Source organism: Rhinopithecus roxellana, chromosome 3, assembly GCF_007565055.1.
Source record: "Rhinopithecus roxellana isolate Shanxi Qingling chromosome 3, ASM756505v1, whole genome shotgun sequence".
Classification (NCBI taxonomy): domain Eukaryota; kingdom Metazoa; phylum Chordata; class Mammalia; order Primates; family Cercopithecidae; genus Rhinopithecus; species Rhinopithecus roxellana.
In genome coordinates, this window is record NC_044551.1 from 31,779,756 (window position 1) to 31,797,826 (window position 18,071).

The 18,071-nt window shown below is 43.7% G+C and overlaps 1 protein-coding gene across 4 annotated transcripts; it reads left to right on the forward strand.

Moving 5' to 3' along the window:
* Window positions 1-122: 122 nt before the first annotated feature.
* Window positions 123-17,785, forward strand: LSM11 (LSM11, U7 small nuclear RNA associated). Of its 4 annotated transcripts, none has more exons than XR_004056479.1 (6): window positions 158-620; window positions 8,011-8,150; window positions 10,615-10,698; window positions 11,457-11,715; window positions 17,109-17,187; window positions 17,484-17,785. XR_004056479.1 is itself a non-coding variant. In XM_030927938.1 (6 exons), the coding sequence occupies exons 1-6, from the start codon at window positions 173-175 to the stop codon at window positions 17,573-17,575; spliced, it is 1,182 nt and encodes a 393-aa protein (XP_030783798.1). In that variant the 5' UTR covers window positions 158-172; the 3' UTR covers window positions 17,576-17,785. The 4 variants fall into 4 exon arrangements, 3 of the variants coding, with proteins under 3 accessions (XP_030783799.1, XP_030783798.1, XP_030783800.1); XM_030927938.1 differs by having other exon boundaries at window positions 11,457-11,795; XM_030927940.1 differs by lacking the exon at window positions 17,484-17,785 and having other exon boundaries at window positions 17,109-17,338.
* The last annotated feature ends 286 nt before the right edge of the window (window positions 17,786-18,071 follow it).

Sequence of the window (18,071 nt, forward strand, 5' to 3'; positions counted from 1 at the left end):
GGGCTGGTCGGAGCCGCGCACCACGCCCCCCGGCCCGGGTGGAACGAGGACAGGTGCTGCCCTCCGGCGGCCGCGTCGGCGCAGTGCAACCCCGCGCCGCGGCTGCGCAGTGCCGCCCTCTGGCGGCTCCACTCCTTCTTCCCATGGGCCTCGGCTTGCGGGCCTTTCAAACATGGAGGAGCGGGAGCGGGGGGCGAGGTCGGCTCGCGCCGCGAGTCCCGCGCGCCCGCCCAGCCCGCGGCTGGATGTCAGCTCTGACAGCTTCGACCCGCTGCTGGCCCTGTACGCGCCCCGCCTGCCTCCCATCCCCTACCCCAATGCCCCCTGCTTCAACAACGTGGCGGAGTACGAGAGCTTCCTCAGGACCGGGGTCCGGGGCGGCGGGCGCGGGCGCGGGCGGGCTCGGGGCGCGGCCGCGGGCTCGGGGGTTCCCTCCGCACCCGGGCCCTCAGGCAGGACTCGCCGCCGCCCGGACGCGCCCGCGCCGGACCCCGAGCGCATCCAGCGTCTCCGCCGTCTCATGGTGGCCAAAGAGGAAGGGGACGGAGCCGCAGGAGCGGGCCGGAGGGGTCCCGGTCGGAGCAGGAAGGCGCCACGCAACGTGCTCACGCGAATGCCCTGTGAGTCCGCGGGCCGGGCGGGAAGCGGGGCCGCCACCGTCCGGAAGCTGGCGGCCGAGGGGGCGTCTGCGGGGCGGCGGTGGCCGGGCGCGGGTCTGCACGTATTGTGGGAGCGCCTTGGTGGAGATTTGCGGGGATCATCAGCGACTGTGGGGTGGAACTGCTTGAGTAATGTGGGTAGTGACGGCGTGGGGAGGGTCCCTCTGAGTAAGAAAAGGGGCTGTAGGAGCAACAGAGGGAGAGTGGTGAGGCTGTAGTGGTGATAAGAAGCCGTGGCAAAGGTCTGTAGAGGTAATCGGGGCCCATGGAAGGGTCAGAGGTGATGAGCCTGCGGAGAGGGTCTACAGGATTGATGGAGGACCTGGAGAGGTGGCGGGGGCTACAGAGTTTGGGGGACATCATGGGGACGTCTGCAGAGGTGATGAGAGGTCTTAGAGACCACAGCGATAGGTAAGGTGGGGCGGAAAAGGAGACATGGAGGGAGAGCACAGCCAATATTAGGGGAAGGAGAGTATTTGGTCAGTGGGATTTGAGGATGATCGGATGGAGTGTGGGGAGATCTGTTCAGATAGCACAGGCGCATAATCCCATAACCCCTGTACATTGACAGCTCCTCCTTGAGTGCGATAAGCAGAAGGGCTGCAGGGTCTTAATACACATATGTTCACATTACTAAGTCACAAGTGCTGAAATGCAGCAGGCACAGAATGCCACTAAAACAGACGCTGTTTTACAGCCACTCTGCCTGTCTGGGTGCAGGACTGTGTCTGTCAGGCTCATATTACCATATGTGCAGATTATTTTAAGTTCTAAAGGTGTAAATGGCACAAGGGAATTTCTTGGAGCCTCCTAATAGATCCTTAGAGTAAAGCTGTAAACAGCAGAGGCTCTAATGTGTGAGTTAGGTCTTGTGTAAATGGAATAAAAACAGCCTAGGGTTATCTCTTTTGTCATCTGGCAAGCAATTCTGACATCTGCCCTGTGAACACAATGACCTACTTAGCCATTCAAAGCATCTGTATCCTGATAATTAAATTGTTACCTTATTAAGTCACTGCCTTTTGGATGGAGAGGTGTGCCAAGCAAGGGACTGATTTTCTTCCTTCCTAGAAATTTGTTTATTAAGAGAGAAACATCCTGAAACGCTGTGTGCTGTTATATGTGCCTTTGCTGGATGTCTTACCATGCCACAGCATCCCTGCCCAAGCTAGGATTTACCCGGGCTTGCTTGCCCGGCTGTAACACAAAGACAGTATGCATGTTCCCAAAACGAGAGCAGTTTGGGGGACCTTAATTTGCCTATGCAATTTGCCACCATTAGGTAGTTGAAATGCACTCCAAGTCTCATTGCAACATTTATTTCTATTTTACCAGTTATTGCGTTGCTACCAAGATTATCAAGGGAAAGGAATATTCCTGTGTATTGCTATGTGGTGGGTGGTTTTGGCTTTCCCTGTAGAGCACTTTACTGTAATGATATGACAGTGTGTGAAGACCAGCTTTGTCAACTTCTTGTGATTAAGTATACCCCTGGAATTAAGATCTCAGAGAATGTGCCCTACATACTGAAAATTTTCACCATGGCACTGCAGACAGTTGGGTGTACATGAGAGACAGGTGTTGACGTCACACAGAGTTGACCTTCAGAAAGCAAGAAAACAACAGAAACATGGGTGAGGATTGGATTTATTCAAGAAAGAGTTCCTACTTGAGGGTGAAGGGTGGGAGAGGGGTGAGAATCAGAAAACTACCTATCGGGTACTATGGTCACTACCTGGGTGACAAAATAATTTGTGCGCCAAACCCCAGTGACACACGATTTACACATGCAGCAAACTTTTCATGTACCTTCTGATCCAAAAACAAAAGTTGGAAGGGAAAAAGAAAAGAACTAGGTATATTTTATATGTATGCCACAGTTTTAATTAAAAATATGTATGCCTACTCTAAACTCTGATTGGATACAGTTGTTCAGAAAAATCAAAATATAGATACCAGTAAGAGAAAACTATTTGTGGACATATACAAATGCTTTCTGGAAAAAAATGCCTATGCATTTGAGAATGCTTAATTCTTTGCAAAAATGTACATAAAATGTAAGTTACATCAGGCTGTAACAGCAAACAGAAGCTTTGTTAGGTCATATCATCAATGAAACATAATGAAGAATACAGGAGGAGCTACATTTTGTTGCTGACTTTAAAATGCTGTATTTCTTCAATTCAGATCCAAGTTACCCATCCAAGTTCACAGACAGGACAGTGTGGAAGGAGTGCAAAATTAAGTATAATGGTGTTTTAACCGTAAAATGTTTCACTTTGTATCTCTGTCATAGAATCTCTTTGAATTCCCTTGTGGAGCAGTCCTATTCTTTTCCTTGCAGTAATAAAATTTTAAAAGTAGCTAGGCACAGTGGCTCACACCTGTAATCCCAGCACTTTGGGAGGCCGAGGCGGGCGGATCTCTTGAGGCCAGGTGTTCAAGACGAGCCTGGCCAACATGGTCAAACCCTGTCTCTACTAAAAATACAAAAATTAGTTGGGCGTGGCAGCATCCGCCTCTAGTTCCAGCTGCTCAGGAGGATGAGGCACAAGAATCGCTTGAACCCTGGAGGTGGAAGCTGCAGTGAGCCGAGATCATAGGGACATCATAGGGATGTCTACAGAGGTGATAAGAGGTCTCAAAAGTAATAATAAAAGTATAGGAGGCTGTTGCAATACTGGGAATACTAAAGAAAAAAAAAAGCATAGGAGGAAAGGTTTTTCATAATCATTAAGCCTAAGCCATCATTGATACCACATTTTCTCCATGTAAAGAACTCAAGCACAAGCTCTACTTGCAAGTGGAATGTAATTGCTTTTCCTCCTTTTTAATATTGAGGTGCCTATAGAGAATGGTAAGACAAGACTAAAGAGCATTATCATCCTCTTTTCCACATAATTCTAGTGTCTATATTTCTCCTTAGTATCGCAGCACCATACCTGATCCACAGTGGTTCTGGTTTATAATTATGCTTCAAGCAAGCTTTTTCTAGGTATATCTGTCACTGTGAAACGAACTGGTGTGTTCAAGCTAACATCTTGACATTATAAAGCTGTAAGAAAAAGTGTTATCATTACTTTGTTTTAGCTACAAGTGTGTTGGTGTGCAGCATGTGCCGGTGTGAACAAGTGTGTGTGGTCAATCCAAAATGCATGTGACATGCAGGGTTTGGCTTCTAGACCACTGTCTAGGTGAATGGCTTGTCTCCAGTTCCAAATTCAGTTCTCCTGCAGGGAGCCTACACAGTCCTTTTACTCACACACATCCTGCTGAGAAGGATTTCAAAACAAACCTGATTTATTGGGCCTCTGACATAATATCACGATTGGAAATTTGTTCGAGTCCTGTTGTTGTAGTTTACTTTGATTGCTGAAATAATTTCCCACAATATGGTGTCTTGATGTTTTCATTTTAATAAAGTGATATTCTTTGGATAATTTTGATTTCACTACCTGCAAATAAAGAGCAAGAAAATAAACAAAATCAAGAACATCTGAGCCCTGCATACAGCAGTAAAGTGAACTCTCAAATTTGAACAGCATCTCTGTTACACAGAGGTTGCCAAAAGTGCATGAGTATGACTTACATAAAACCGAGAACAGGGGTACTTAGGCTTCAAAAAAGGCCAAGCTTAAAATTCAGCCTTGTCACTTTTCTCAGCTCATTGCAGCTGTCTCCAGTGCAACTAAAGAATAGCCTCAGATGATTTCTGCACCACACTGCTCTGTGTGTGTGTGTGTGTGTGTGTTTAGGCCAGTTTGACATAGCATCACAATAGGGAAGACACTGGTGTGCCTTTGCCAGGTAACTGATTCAAACATTGTGCTTTAAATCTGTCATGGCACCCTTCTATAGAATGGCAACTAAAACTATTTTCAGAGAAAAGAAAAAATATTTTTCTGTTGCAGACTCATAAGGTGACTGTTACAGTTTGTGGTTTCATTTCTCTGGGCCCTTAATAGGTTATGGAATCTGGGGAGCTGCCTGTGCCCTAATGAGCTAATAACTTTGTATATTTGGAGATATATGTGTAGATACAGATTTGTCCTTAAATTTCCTTTGAATAGGTGGTTGTGGAGGCTAAAGCAACTCCATCTTGAATGCTAATCCACCGTGTTGACTTCTGATTAAACCCAATTCTGGGAAGGCCTCTAAGATTTCAAATTTACTGTTGTTCCTTGAGTAAGAGCATGTACTTACTGTAGCTCCTGTCCTTACATGAGAACAACCTTGATGTTATCTTACTTCAATTGTCGTACACATCCCTTCAGAATCACCCTTTCCCTATAGTGTATAAGCCCTGCATCTGGGGGTCATGGCACGGGGATCCACCATCTTGTTTTGCCGCCACCTGAGACACAGACATGGCTTCTCTTCCTACATTCCTATTAAATATTTCTAAGGAAAACAAGAGTTCCTGTAAGAGGTAAGTTTTAGGTCTTTAAAGAAGGGCATGATTGAGAACAGTTATTTTAAATTTATAAATTTAAATTTAAATGTATAATTTACATGTAGCAGGAGAAGGAAGAGTAGAGCTGAAAATGACCTGGATGTGGAAGGGTATGGCAGTAGAGAAGGGGATTGGAAGAGTAACTTTCTCCAAAGATAAGGCGTATGCTTTTTTGTCATATTTTGTCATAGAAATCTGACACATCCATTTGGAGCTTGCCACAGAGACGGCTGGAAAGAGAAGGTGCACTCTGATTCAGAATGGGGAGCTCATTTTTGCCTTGGCGGTTTTCTCTGATAGGTGGTGCTAGTGTTGTACTTTTGATCACACAAGGATACAAGGAGAGCAATGCTTCCTAGAATTACACCTTATTAAATCTTTGGAAGAAAAAAATTAAAGCTACACATTTGAGAAAGACCAATTGAAAGACCTGAATTTGCTATCTATTTAATTAGAATAAGAGACTGTTGCTAAGATACCTGATTGCCCTTTCTCTCTGTTTTGGAGGTGTGGGAAAGCAGTAATGTCCCTGTTTTTTTCCAAGTTAGAAAAAGAATAGTCTTTCCACTCTTTGTGTAAACACATACATCTGTAGGGCAGGGGGCAGTATATATGTATGTGTAGAAAAGGAAATAATGCAGGCATGTGATCAGTTTCTAAGAAATTGAATTATTGGGACTTAGTCCTGAAATAAATCTACAAGTTAACTATCTTAACCTCATTTTATGAATGAGGAAATTTGGACCTTAAAGAAAAAGTTATTCACCAGGGTCACGCAACTAGTTATAATGACCTGAAAGTTGTTTACAATGCTTGATTTAATACGGCCTATAACACATATGCACACACACACACACCCTTAGCTAGCAAATGTACAAAGGACTTTAAAATACTGCTAGAAGAGAGGTAAATGGTGATGGTCAGACCAAAATTCTCATGGTCTTTTCCAAGGTCACTGTTTCATGTTGCTTCCAACTCTGACTTATTCCCAAACCTGTAATCTGAGATAAACTCCTCCTGCTAGTTAAGTCATTTTCTTCTAAGAATCTTTTATTAATTTATCACAGCCATCATTTATAAGCCAATCTATGACAGAGGGATAAGATGGCTTCAGGAGGAACCAATTCAGTTATCCAAACTGAAGTGCAGGGCTGTTGTTCTTTATGCCACTAGAAACAAAGCAGGAGAGATTTTTCATTTGTTTACTGTCAATGCCAAATCTCTATATATCTAGACTTCTAAGACCTGACCAAAAACAAATAAACTTTCTACAGAATTTTGCCTTGCAAACTTGGGAAAGACTGAGACTGTGTATGCACGAGAAAGAGAGATTGGGGGGGCGTAGTGCGTGCCTGTAGTCCCACCTACTCAGTAGGCTGAGGTAGGGGAAGCGCTTGAGCCGAGGAGGTCAAGGCTGCAGTGAGCTGTGATTGTGCCATTGCACTCCAGCCTGGGTGACATAGTCTCAGGAAAAAAAGAAGAATGTGTATGGTTTTCTTTGGGGAGGTTTTATATACCATAGCCAGCATATTGTGAGAGCTGATTTAACATGAAATAATAAAAATAAAATTCATCTTTGCTCCCACGCTCTGAGAAGAGAATCCTTCATAATAAAAGCTGAAATTTATAGTCCCAATATTCTTCCCATAAATCTTTATCCTGCTCTTTTCATGTGATGCTTATTAGTAGTGTCATAGGAGCCGGATACTCAGCAGGTGTCTTTTACACCATCAGGGCTTGGGCTACAACCAGTGCTTTTCCTCCCAGAAACACTAGTGACTCCAGAGAGCTTGTGCATGGAGTAGCTTTGGTGGCGTCAGAGGCCTTTCTTTCTGACAGGATTGCACGTGTTTAAGGGCAGAGTGCACTTTGTTTCCTTTGAACATGTAAACAAAGCTTTTGGTTTTTTGGAAGACTCAAGCTGGGTATGTGTTCATGAATTTTCTTAAGGCACAGAATTGAGAAGGATCTCGCTGTTGATACATACATTTTGTGTGTGTGTTTTTCTCGAGACGGAGTCTTGCTCTGTCACCCAGGCTGGAGTGCATTGGCATGATTTCGGCTCACTACAACCTCCACCTCCTGGGTTCAAGCCTCCTGAGTAGCTGGGATTACAGGCATGGGCCACCACTCTCAGCTAATTTTTTGTATTTTTAGTAGAAACAGGTTTCACCATGTTGGCCAGGCTGGTGTCAAACTCCTGACCTTGTGATCTGCCCGCCTCAGCCTCCCAAAGTGCTGGGATTACAAGTGTGAGCCACCGTGCCTGGCCATTTTTTTTTTTTTTTTTTTTTTTTTTTTTTTTTTTTTTTATGACAGTCTTACTCTGCTGCCCAGGCTGGAGTGCCGTGGCAGGATCTCGGCTCACTGCAACCTCCACCTCTGGGTTCAAGCCATTCTCCTGCCTCAGCCTCCTGAGTAGCTGGGATTACAGGTATGGGCCACCATGCCTGGCTAATTGTTGTATTTTTAGTGGAAACGGGGTTTCACCATGTTGGCCAGGCTGATCTCGAACTCCTGACCTCAGGTGATCTGCCCACCTCGGACTCCCAAAGTGCTGGGAGTACAGGTGTGAGCCACTGCACCCGGCCCACCCAAGAAGTTTTTAAGTGATAGTTCATCTTAGAATCAGCGACATCGTAGAATAAAAGATACACTGGTAGTGAAACATTTGGCTGATATCAGTACATGTGGTTTATCCTCATTCTGTTGGAATCTAGTCTCGTGTCAGTGTGTGTTGACCGCACGAGCCATGTTGCCCATTGGACCTCCCTGTTCCAATAGTGAGATTGTCACTCTACCATGGGCCTCATGTTGCTGGCTGAAGTTGGGTGGTCTTGGCTTAATTCTGGGAATGAGGGCAGATGTTAAAACTGTCCTGATCTTCTCTTGTTTCAGTGCACGAAGGCAGCCCTCTGGGTGAACTCCATCGCTGTATCCGCGAGGGGGTGAAGGTGAATGTTCACATCCGCACTTTCAAGGGACTTCGGGGCGTCTGTACAGGCTTCCTTGTTGCATTTGACAAGTTCTGGAATATGGTAATTAAGCCTTTCTCACAGGGCTGGAGAGCCTCCTACGGATTACATATTCTATATATTTAAAGGACCTGAGTAACTGCATTAAGCAAAACCCAAAAAATAACTTCTCAGAAGAATTAAAATTTTTGCATGCTTTTGGGCAACATCAAAAAAGGTCTTTTTATTGCTTCCTTCTCCTTAAGGCAGTGGCTCTTAACCAAGGTGATTTTGTTCTTCCTTCACTCCCGGGAACATTTGTCAATATTTGGAGACATTTTATTGTCACCACTGTAGGAGGGGATACTACTGGCATCTAATAGGTAGAGGCCAGGGTTGCTGCTGAACAGTCTGCAGTACAGGCTTGTTGTTGATAGTCCCTCAACAACTAATAATTATCCAGTCTGAAAAGTCATTAGTGCCAAGGTTGAGAAACCCAGCCTTAAGGACCAGTTATTTTATTGGTTTAGTAATTTTTAGTTGATTTTCTACCAACCATTCTTTCATTAATTTAAAAACATTTATTGACTTCCCACTTTGGCTGAACCCCATGCTAGGTACAAAAGCTTCAGAAAGGAACTTGCACTCTACAGTACATGGGAAGGTAAATAAGGATAGAGGTGAAGCAGACATCAATAAACAAAGCATTTTGCATGATGTCTTTTTTTTTTTTTTTGAGACAGAGTTTCACTCTTGTCGCCCAGGCTGGAGTGCAATGGCGCAATCTCGGCTCACTGCAACCTCTGCCTCCTGAGTAGCTGGGATTACAGGCGCCTGCCACCATGCCCAGCTGATTTTTGTATTTTTAGTAGAGATGGGGTTTCACCATGTTGGCCAAGCTGGTCTTGAACTCCAGACCTCGGGTGATCTGCCTGTCTCAGCTTCCCAAAGTGCTGGGATTACAGGCATGAGCCATCGCGCCCGGCTGCATGGTGGTTTTATAATGAGGGAGTGTGCCACACTTCCTAGCCTTCTAGAGGCTTACTGTCTTTTTTTCTAGACATTTGTAGGAGAGAAGCGATATGTAATAGCACAACTATAATTTGAGGTGGTTAAGAACCACCAGGCCATGTGCGGTGGCTCACGCCTGTAATCCCAGCACTTTCGAAGGCCGAGGCAGGCAGATCACCTGAGGTCAGGAGTTCGAGACTAGCCTGGTCAACATAGGGAAACTCCATCTCTACTAAAAATACAAAATTAGCCAGGCTTGTTGGCATGCGCCTGTAATCCCAGCTACTCAGGAGGCTGAGGCAGGAGAATCGCTTGAAGCTGGGAGGCGGAGGCTGCAGTGAGCCAAGATCGTGCCACTACACTCCAGCCTGGGTGACACAGCAAGACTCTGTCAAAAAAAAAAAAAAAAAAAAAACCACCAGAGTTTTCTGGTGTTTCTTTTCCATTTGGTCTTCTGTCTCCAACTTTCCTTTTCCCTGTGCTTCATCCCCATCCATGCATCCTCCTGGAAAAGAACAGTAGCTGCTAACATATATTGAGTTCCTGCTGTGTGCCAGATACTATACTGAGGGCTTCATATGTTACCTCAATGAATGAGTTGTTCCATTTCACAAATGAAGAAATTGAGTCTAGAGAGATTGGAATATTGCTCACAGATCACACCGTTAGTACGTGGAAGTGTCAAACTTTTTCCTCGGTCTTTCTAACTCCTAAAACCATGTTTTCAACCATTATGGAATTTGAATCCTAGCTTCACCACTTGGTAACTGTGTGACTGTAAGCAAGATGATTTCTCTGAGCCTCAGTTTTCTCATTTCCAAAATGTAGGGAAAAATGTTTTATTATGATAATTTTACCTTTGAAGGAAAGAATTGAAGAGAATGTATTAGGCGATAGTGGTGATTATAACAGTACTGTCAACTTGTATTTGTAGGGTGATTTACACTTTTCAAAGGAATTAGTCTTACACATCTCATTTGGTCCTAACAGCTGTCCTGTGAGGTTGCTCTCGGTGATGAGAACTCACCAGCAAGTCTGTGCGTAACCCTAGTTAATTTCTGTTAATTGCTTTCATAAGACGTAGAAACTGAAGAGGGTAAAGAAGCAGTAGTGTTCCTCAAAGTGGGGTCTAAAGCCATCCTGCATCAGAATCACCTGGGGTTCTGGCTGAAACAAAAGGTTCCTGGGCTTCATCCCAGACCTGCCAAAACAGAATCTCCAGCAGAATAGCTTTGGGTTCATATTTTAATAAACCTCCTAGATATTCTTGCACACTGAAATTTAAGACCTTCTACCATGCAGTCATAAAGACCCTTACCATCTGTAGGTGAAATCCATCTTATATGGTGATAGCAGCTTAAAAATACTACACAGAAGGTACCAGGTGTCACCATTTTCTTCTGCCTAGGAGCTGAGTCACCTGTTAAGTGTAGTTCTGCTCTGAATAGATGTTATTCTGCCTTTTTTTCCCTGAAAAAGCTATACAAAAAAATTTTTAATTCTGTCTAATGTTTTTCCTTTTGGGCTGTTCTTTTAGGCACTTACTGATGTGGACGAGACCTACCGAAAACCTGTCCTAGGCAAAGCATATGAACGGGATTCTTCACTGACTCTCACTAGGGTAGGCAGTTTCCCCCTGACCTCCTGAGGAGCCATCATGCTTTCCAGCTTAGGAATTAAGATCCCTGAGCCCAGTGACTAGGATTTCCTAGAGAGAAATCTCTGTTGCTATAAACCAGTTGTGCCTGTACCAAGGTCTTCCTTAGTTTGTCTTTTCATGCTTCCAGTGAACCTCAAGTGAGTCTGTGCTTGTAACCTGCATATTATTTGAGGAGCAAGTTGTCTCTTACAACACTTGAAAGTCTTTGAGCTTTATACCACAGAAATAAGCCTTTTCTCTTGACATATGTATTATCTGCACTATAGTTAGAAATAGGAAGTTTATGGCCAGGCGTGGTGGCTCATACCTGTAATCCCAGCACTTTGGGAGGCTAAGGCAGGTGAATCATGAGGTCAGGAGATGGAGACCATCCTGGCTAACACGGTGAAACCCCGTCTCTACTAAAAATACAAAAATTAGTCGGGCAGGGTGACAGGCGCCTGTAATCCCAGCTACTTGGGAGGCTGAGGCAGGAGAATCGCTTGAACCTGGGAGGCGGAGGTTGCACTGAGCTGAGATCATGCCACTGCACTCCAGCCTGGGTGACAGAGTGAGACTCTGTCTCCAAAAAAAAGAAAGGAGATTTATTACTAACTTTTAAAAACTTGCAAAGCAAGGAGTCCACAGAACATAATTAAAGAATTTGGTCTTTTTCTGTATGTTGAAAGGGTGATGAAGGCTAAAGAGAAGGCTGATATTTATCATTGTTTTCTTTATAGCTATTTGATCGACTGAAACTTCAAGATTCCTCCAAGAAGGAAGCAGATTCTAAGTCTGCAGTTGAAGATTCCACTCTGTCTAGATACTCACAGACATCCACTTGGAAGTTGGCTTCAGTGTGGGGAAGAGGAGACACTGACCGGGGCTCACACAAGCGTTCCCGCTCTGTCCCTTCTTCCCTGCAGGCCTCTGCAAGGGAGGAGTCCAGGTCAGAGCTGTCAGGGAGGACTACACGGACAGAAGGCTCCAGTGTGGGAGGTACTGTTTCCAGGGCTACCACCCTTTCCAGAGGCCAGTCCCGTAAGAAAAAGCGAAAGCCCAAAGTGGATTACCAGCAGGTATTCACTCGACACATAAATCAGATTTTCATTCGAGGCGAGAATGTCCTGCTGGTTCATCTTGCACAGTGACCAGCTCAGCCTGGGCTTTGGTTTTTAGAAATAAAATGCATGAATTGCTGCTATGCTGTATCCTAGTATCCCAGTGAAACTCTGAGTTGGAATGATTCCCTCTGGTCCTGCATAAGCAGAGGACAGAGCAGGCTCAGCCCCCTGGAAGATGAGCTCAAGGGGAGGACAGGCCTTGGGAGGGCGGGCATTTGCATTAATATCAAGGCAAAAAGCATACATAGATACATGCATCTGATTTGGTATCATGATTTACTTCAGACCCTGAAACCAAATATCTGATCTTCCATTAGACTTAGGGGTCACAATATGAGTGGAATTTACTTTTTAGAGACTATAGGGGAAAGAAAAGTCTCAAAAAGAAGTATTGCATGTCTAAAATCTAGTGTCCTGAGTACTCATGAATTCGATTCCAAGAGTAGCAGTGTAAATTGCCTTGGAGCCCTGCATTCATATCTTGTAACTAACTTTTGAATTTTGCCTGACATGATTCTCTCTTGATGCAGAAATGAAATATATTGTCTTTGAATATCTACAAGATCTAGGAAAGTTACCAACTTATATAGGGGTGGAATTTGGATAGGTGGTATGCTCATAGCAGCCAACAATGAGTGTTCTGTTTTGATCCTTCTTCTTATGCAAAGGAATACAGGACCTCTTCAGTCTTCCCCTTACCAGAGGTGGCCTCTGCAAATGGCATACCAGATGGGACTCTTAAGATGCTTGTGTGGTGGCTTCTTGTCCTTCTCTTTGACTTCTGTGGCATGGTGCTAGTGCATGTACCCTGTGGTATTGCCCCGCTGTCCGTAGTGTGAACTGTCCTGTGAACTTTATGTCAGGAGACTGTGACCTTCATGTCCAGCTTCAAAGAGTTCTTCATGAACTCAGTAATACACATCACATGGCTGAGAGTCCGCTTTCCAGGCAGGGCCAGCATGTGTAGAATATCTTTCAGAATGTTCACCATGAAACAGGGGTGGTAGATGTATTCCCTTGTGTCAGGCCAAAGAAGTTCTTACAAAGTACAGTGGGTGGTGCCTAAAGGGACACTTTACTCACAGCCTGGCTTGAGTAACAGGAACACCATAGCACCCGCAAATACTTCTACTTGAATCATATTCTGTGCTTTTTCAATCACTAGTGCAGAATAGGCTGCATCTTGACACAGACTGTTAGGCAATATTGATTTTTTTGTTTTGTTTTTATTTGGTTTTATCTGAGATAACTCATGTTCAAGGTGGGAATAAGAGCCAACTAGTTAAAATGTATGAAAAGAAAACTTTCCCCTGCTGTATTTGTTGTGTAACATAAATAAGCCTTCTGAGAAGCAGGGTGAATAAAGTTTAGGGAGCTGGGACACCTGGTCCTTCTGCTAGCTGGACCACTGGCTCATCATGCAATGAAAGGTGAGCAGATTTAACCCCTCTGTGCCTCAGCTTTTTCCCCACAGACGCCTACCTCACAGGGGCATTGAGACAAAAAATAAAGAAAGGCATTTTACAGTCTCTAAACATGTTTAAGTGCCATGAGTAATTTTTCCTGACTCTGTTTCATAGCTTTGTAAGAATTCTGTGTCTTATAAGCAAGGCAGGTGCTACCTAAAAAAGTAATCTTAGCTGGGCGCAGTGGCTCACACCTGTAATCCCAGCACTGTGGGAGGCCGAGACGGGCGGATCACGAGGTCAGGAATTCGAGGGCATCCTGGCTAACATGGTGAAACCCCGTCTCTACTAAAAATACAAAAATTAGCTGGGCGTGGTGGCGGGCGCCTATAGTCCCAGCTACTCAGGAGGCTGAGGCAGGAGAATGGCGTGAACCCGGGAGGCAGAGGTTGCAGTGAGCCGAGATGGTGCCACTGCACTCCAGCCTGGGCGACAGAGCGAGACTCCGTCTCAAAAAACAAAATAATCTTAGGGGTCATAGTTATGATCCTGTTGTAACTATCTTCAGAAGGCAACGATATCTTCTGGAACTGTTCCATATTCTGTTCCTTCCACCTAAGGGACAGTGGAAGTTCTCAGAAGAGTATCTTCAGGAAGAGGAGAGTAACTTTTTTTTGCTGCTCCGGTTGTATCCCAGACCTCACCCTTTTCTGATTGTTATCAGAAAGAATCCCCTACACTTTTCAAGGGGTTTATATGTAGCACCAAATGGAGAATGAGCGTCTAAAAATGACACATCCCAAAAGGGCAATCTGTGGAAGTTTGTTGTTTGTTTACTTGTTTTTATTTTTAAATGCATTGTAAAGTATACTCTAGAGCCAGTTCAGATGCACTAAAGTTTATGGAGGTTCCAGGTTACAAACTCAAGTGAACAGTAATCTTTGGAAGCTGCCAGTCTAAATTCTAAATAGTGTATCTGAAATCTCAGTTCCCAAAATAGTTGTCTTGTTTAATCATCAGGCAACACTGCATATACCTGTGTGGCTATCCTCATCTGCCTGCCGTCTCCCTCAGCTAGAATGATGTACTCTACTTTCCCAATAAGGTAGAAATTTGGACTCAAAAGGAATATAATCAGTTTTCGTTCATTCCACTGCCTAGTTAAATCTAACCTGATTTAAACATATGCCGTTTTTATGTTTACATATAATTTTCATATAGCCATATAAGTGTTGATTTACCATTTTTTGCCCAACATGACAATTATGGCTATGAAAATTATGTTTGAACTGTGTATGATCTATTTTATGTGCTATATGTTCCCATTTGTTTGGTCTGGATAGTGGTTCTGGAATGAATTCTATCTAGTAAATGTGCTGTTTTATATAAAGCATGATAATTACTTTTTAACAAAAGTTCATTTTTACAGATTACTGCCTTTTCTTTCTCTCTTTCTCTCTTTCTCCTTCTCTCTTTCTCTCTTTCTTTCTTTCCTTTTTTTTTTTTTTTTTTTTTTTTGGTGACAGAGTTTCGCTCTTGTTGCCCAGGGTGAAGTGCAGTGGCACGATCTTGGCTCACTGCAACCTCTGCCTCCCAGGTTCAAGCGATTCTCCTGCCTCAGCCTCCTGAGTAACTGGGTCAGCCACCATGGCTGACTAATTTTTTGTATTTTTAGTAGAGAAGGGGTTTCACCATGTTAGCCAGGCTGGTCTCGAACTCCTGATATCAGGTGATCCGCCCACCTCAGCCTCCCAAAGTGCTGGGATTACAGGCGTGAGCTACCCCGCCCAGCCCCCTTTTATTATTGAAGATATTGTTTAAAAGAAAGAAAAAATAGGTCCCAATAGTATATGTGCTACTCAAAAAATGTGATCATTTAGGACATTATCACAAGTTGCTATGGAAGTAACTGAAGGCTTCCTCAGGAGAAGGAAAGAAAATGAGGAAAGTAACGGTGGAGTCTGCGAACTCCCACCAGCTCACCTGAGGGGAGCTCAATGCAGCCGAAATACTGAATACTGAAATACTAGAAACCAACAAAACTGGTTTCTCGTATTCTCCAGGGATTTGGGCTTGGGAAACTTGGTAAGAATAGTATTTATTTTTGAACATTCAACTTTGGCATTCAGTCTTTAAACGTGGGAATATGTTTTCAAGACAATTCACAAGGCATACTTAAGTAGTTGGTGAGGTCTTCTCAAAAGTATCTACCTTTGTTGGATAATAACAAGTGATTAAGAAAGGGGAGATACGGTTTTATGCTCATAACAATTTCATTTGCCATTATTTGTATACAGAAGTGAGTCTTTTACTCTCCCATTAGTAGAACTTGTACTTTGGGCTGTCTGCTCTAGTATTTGGAAAGTGTTTATGCTTCCTTCCAGGGACCATCTTATGATCAGAGGCAGGATGTCTGTGAGATGATTAGCCAGAGTTAGCAGTGTCCGGGGAGAGTGGCTTTAGACCAGTCAGTACCTTGCTGTTTGTGCATTGTGCATGGTGCATGTCAAGTCAGGAAGCCAAGAAACCGTTGGCGTTAAAATCTAGATGCGTAGAGATCCTTGCTATGAGTTGTGGATAGGAGTGGCTCCGTCTATCCTCGTGGTGAAAAAGTCCACGAGCTCCTTTAGAGATTGTCAAGTCATGAGCGATGAGCTGCCCTTAATCTTCAGAAGCCTTACAAAAATTGAGATGTACCACTTCTACCCTTTGAGAAAAAAGAAATAGAAACTTACTTGCTGCAGAATGGATATTTATATTTCTGCTTGCACCATTTCCATAGCAGCTGACAAAGGCAAAATCATGAAATAGAATCAGTTCTATAAATTGGTTCTTTAAATTTTCTCTAAATTTTGCCTCTAGGAAAAAATTAAAACTATTCAATGACAGCTAGCTGTCACTGGTGCTACCCCAAAGCTTTCCAATCTTTTATGTATTTTTTATGAATGAAACTTGCTGTAGGGAAGTCAAGGTTCATGTAAGAGTATCATGGTGTAAATATAATGGTTTCACAGCTGTTTGAATTTTTCTTTTCCTGTGCCAGATATAGAATGCAGTCAACCCTTTTTCAGTAACTTATGTTCACCAGTCTGTGCTTTTCTTCTCCCAGAAGGCTTTTCTTAGTGGTTGTAAATGCAGGAATCCTGGGCCTGTGTTGCAAAGGTGGGTGGTCTGTCAGTACTTTCTGGCAAATTGAGTTGATGGATTTAAGATAAGCCTTTGGGGTTCCTGTCGGTTTTCTGGGCTCTGAGGAAGGGTTGGGCCTCCTTCACTCTCAGTATTTTGAGTATTTTTCAAATGTTTGTACGTTATCTTGCACTGCTCTAATAAAAATGAAAGCTCTCTGTCAATAAATGGTTTTGGATGGTTCGAAGATCTGGGGGAAGAAAAATAAGTACACCTGAGACCTTCAGTTAGTCTTTTATTTATTTAGAATAAAAAATAGTGTGATAACCTACCAGAGTTAGTGCTTCTTTAAAAACACTCCCGGGAAAGATGGGGACTGTCCCTTAGGAAAGCCATAAAAGTGATTCCCAATACTTTGCAATTGCTTTTGATTTTTTAGTCCTTTGGAACAAATGTGTGATGTTATGTCTGTTGTTGTGTTTTTAGAGCTGTGAAAAGTCTGAGAAATTTCAAGGGGTATTATTTAAATGATGATTATCTGGCTGAATTATGTGTGAGCTAGAATCTAGGGTAGCTGTCCACTTCTTTTTCTGTTGTCCTGACAGTAAAGCAAATAGTAAGCCATGTCTTGAAAGTGATTTGCTTGTTTCATACTGACATCTAAAGACATCAGCCTTCTCTTTGGCAACCCTGGGGATACTCCTCTGCACCATAACTTATTAATGTTTTTTTTTAGACAAGGCTAAACCTGAATGACTCTACCTATGTATACTTTCACTGCTCATATACCAGCTGCTACAAGAAAAACATGATTTGTAAGTTTGTCTTTACTCCTAATCGCTAAATTAACTGAAACCCTTCCTGTCTAGGGAGAATTGCTGCTAGTAACGTCAGTTTGCAATGTTCAGCTTTAGATATGTGTCGTATGGGAGTCTGAAAACTGTAATAAACTGTATTCATATCCTGGCTGCTTTGTCTGCTGATTTTGGGGGGTGGCAGAGAGGAGGCAGGGGAGTCTGTTACCAAGTGAAGACACCTATCTAGAAAGTGAAAACATCTCAAGCCTTCTGCGTTTGCATTATTGTAACCTTGTACCTTTTCTTTACCAAAGCCCACACATCTAAATCACCACTCTTGCCGGGAACGGTGGATCACGCCTATAATCCCAGCACTTTGGGAGGCCGAGGCAGGTGGATCACCTGAGGTTGGGAGTTCGAGAACAGCCTGGCCAACATGGTGAAACCCTGTCTCTACTAAAAATACAAAAAGTAACCAAGTGTGGTGGCGAAGTAATCCTGGCTGCTCGGAAGGCCGAAGCAGGAGAATCGCCTGAACCCGGGAGGTGGAAGTTGCAGTGAGCTGAGATCACACCACTGCACCCCAGGTTGGGCCACAGAGCAACACTCTGTTGAAAAGAAAAGAAAAGAAAGAAACAAAAACAAAATTAGCCAGGCGTGGTGGTGCGCACCTGTAGTCCCAGCTACTCAGGAGGCTGAGGCAGGAGAATCACTTGAACCCGGAAGGCAAAGGTTGCAGTGAGCTGAGATCGCACCACTGCACTCCAGCCTGGACAATAGAACAAGGCTCCATCTCAAAAAATAAAAATAAATAAAATAAAAATAAATCACCACTCTTGAGGTAGCTTTTTTCTTTGAAGTACCTGAAGTTCATGCTTAGGATAGGAACTTGGCCCACATTC

Coding starts and splice junctions, on each gene's coding strand:
- LSM11 (XM_030927938.1), top strand. CDS start 173: ATGGAGGAGCGGGAGCGGGGGGCGAGGTCGGCTCGCGCCGCGAGTCCC. Junction 621..8,010: donor CGTGCTCACGCGAATGCCCT/GTGAGTCCGCGG, acceptor CTCTTGTTTCAG/TGCACGAAGGCAGCCCTCTG. Junction 8,151..10,614: donor TTGACAAGTTCTGGAATATG/GTAATTAAGCCT, acceptor CTGTTCTTTTAG/GCACTTACTGATGTGGACGA.